General features: G+C 36.4%; 1 protein-coding gene across 1 annotated transcript; it reads left to right on the top strand.

The window, feature by feature from the left end:
• The first annotated feature begins 445 nt into the window (after positions 1-445).
• LOC119663255 lies at positions 446-1,589 on the top strand. The gene is made up of 2 exons (XM_038072909.1): positions 446-758; positions 812-1,589. The coding sequence occupies exon 2, from the start codon at positions 1,062-1,064 to the stop codon at positions 1,581-1,583; it is 522 nt and encodes a 173-aa protein (XP_037928837.1). The 5' UTR covers positions 446-758; positions 812-1,061; the 3' UTR covers positions 1,584-1,589.
• Positions 1,590-2,494: the final 905 nt, after the last annotated feature.

Below are 2,494 nucleotides of genomic sequence, written 5' to 3'. Positions count from 1 at the left end.
TTAAATTATACGTAATTTTTATTTTTACTTAACTTTGACTTTGGTTACAAGATTCAAATTTTAAATGTTCACAATTTATAAATAAAATTTTCAATATATATAATCTCTATGTATAAAATTTTTTTAACAAAATATTCTCACTAAGTTTGAAGAGTCACTCAAATTTCACTGGTGACACCGCCGTCTTAGTCACGTACTTTTTAGCTGCAACGGAAACCAGAGCCAGGAGTCTTTCTTCCGCGGTAGAACAAACAAGAGACCTTCTTCTTGGTGAACGCTCCTTTTATCCCCTCCATGGTCAACGGTGTCAGCTGAAAAAACGTTAAAGTTTGTTGACCCAACATTAAAGCTCCTTTTCTGTACCGCACTGAGCGAAAGTTTAGTTTCACGGCGAATTTACATTTCTTTGAGTACCTTTTAGAAGTGGTTTTTGTCTAAGTTGTGATCCACTTCTACACCTTTTCTGCACAAAGCTTTCTTCGTTTGACAGGTCTCTTTACTATTATTTTGTTTTGCTCTCGTTTGTTTGTTAGCAATGTGTTGTGCCGGTGAACGTGTGTATTTAATTCTATTAATTAGAAAATTATTTTAAAATGATTTTATTTTCCAATAAAGTTCCAGCAAAATAGAACACCCAACGATAGCTCAAGATATGTGTCTTATTTATTCAAAAATTGTTCACGCACTAACCAAGGATTTTCATACAATTTTAAGATTTGTCAAATTCAAAGTCACGTTGTTGGTGGCAGAGGATTGGGGTGAGTTGGTTTAACTTAATGTTTTTATAAGTATTTAACAATTTTTATTACAGGAACCTTCGAGTGAGTGTTACTTGTTGTGTGTTAGGTGGTCGTGTTGTGTTTAGTAGACAGCTATACCCACGACGTTGTAACGATCAAATTTTTGGTTGACAAAATTTTGGCCGTTACAATATTAACAATGCCGCCACCCAGAAAGTCTAATCTTTCTCAACAAAGCCGTAATGCAATTAGGCGTCGAACCATTACGCATGCATCCACTGAAGAAGAACGAGAACCGCACAAGAAAGGAGCCTCATTGGTATGACCCGCCTTCGCGCTTCTCAAACACAAGAGCAAAGAGAGGCAGCCCATGAAACGGCTCGGTTGGCAATGAGAAATCGTCAAGCTTATCACACAGACCAACAACGAGAAAATATGCGACGATCAAGAAGAAATGCCTCAACTATTGATTTGTATCGAGCAGCGTTTCTATACGATTGCGCAAATGATTACACTTCCCATCCTTTCGTTCGCATTGGTCCAATGGACGTTACTTGCGAACATTGCGGAGCATTAAAGTTTGCTGGGGAATCGCCGGGATTGTGCTGCCTTAATGGTAAAGAGAAATTGCCATTATTGACTCCGCCACCTGAGTCATTGCATTCATTGCTTTATGGTGAAACACCAGAATCACGCCATTTTCTAGCGAACACTCAAAAGTACAATAGCTGCTTTCAAATGACTTCATTCGGGGCGGACATTATCGAAGAATATGGATTTAATCAGACGTTCAAGGTAATTTATGTTCAAAAGAGCAAATGTTCATTTTCTTTAAGAAATTAAAGATAAAAAATTTGATCAAATGTGAAATATAGGTGAAAAACTTTTGTTATATTCCTGTATTTGTGTCTAAAATAAATAATTTAAAATGTTAACATTTTAGAGTATAATCTTTTTAAACAAATCAATGAAGCATGAATAACTTTTAAATGTCTAATATAAATGTATATAGATACTAAAAAACTGTATAATAATTAAAAAAACGTTATCCAGTGGACCAAATTGTGAATCTAAACCATCCTTGAATTGACTTGAACACACACAAAAAAGAAGAATTATATATATAAAGATATAAATAACGTACAAAAAACAATGCCACGTCTTCGTGGACGAGGAGGAAATATTGGTCGACGGACTCGGAATTCACAATTACTCCAGAACCGTCGGTTAAATATATCGACAGAAAACAATGAAAATGTAAGAAACCAGGATACAATCACACGTGCTAATGAAAGTCAAAAGTAACGCAACGAACGCCTTCGAGCTAATGCATTGAGACAAAGACTGGCCCGTCAACGAGTCACCGACACATTCAGTATACAGCGTTTGCAAGTGTTGACACGTTCATCATTTCATCGCCTTGCGTTTGAATATGAGTCGGATATCGACTATTCGTCACATTCACGAATTGTAATCCGTGCTATAAACAAACAGTGTCAACACTGTCATGCACTCAAATACAAAGGTGAATCGACCGGTTTCTGCGGTCATCTGGAAAAGTTGTATTGCCACCATTGAATTCGCCGCCAGAACCATTGAAAGCACTATTGGCTGGAGCTACATCTCAATCAAAATTGTTTTTTCGTAAAATTCGCCAATTCAATTCGTGCTTTCAAATTACATCATTTGGGACAACAAAAATCGTTCAGAATGAGAATGAATCTTAAACGTTCAATCAACGTTTAAGATTCAGG

This window comes from Teleopsis dalmanni, unplaced genomic scaffold (genome assembly GCF_002237135.1).
Source record: "Teleopsis dalmanni isolate 2A unplaced genomic scaffold, ASM223713v2 unscaffolded_contig_0260, whole genome shotgun sequence".
Lineage (NCBI taxonomy): Eukaryota > Metazoa > Arthropoda > Insecta > Diptera > Diopsidae > Teleopsis > Teleopsis dalmanni.
Note: the sequence above shows the minus strand (reverse complement) of the source record. Positions and strands in the feature narration are given on the sequence as shown.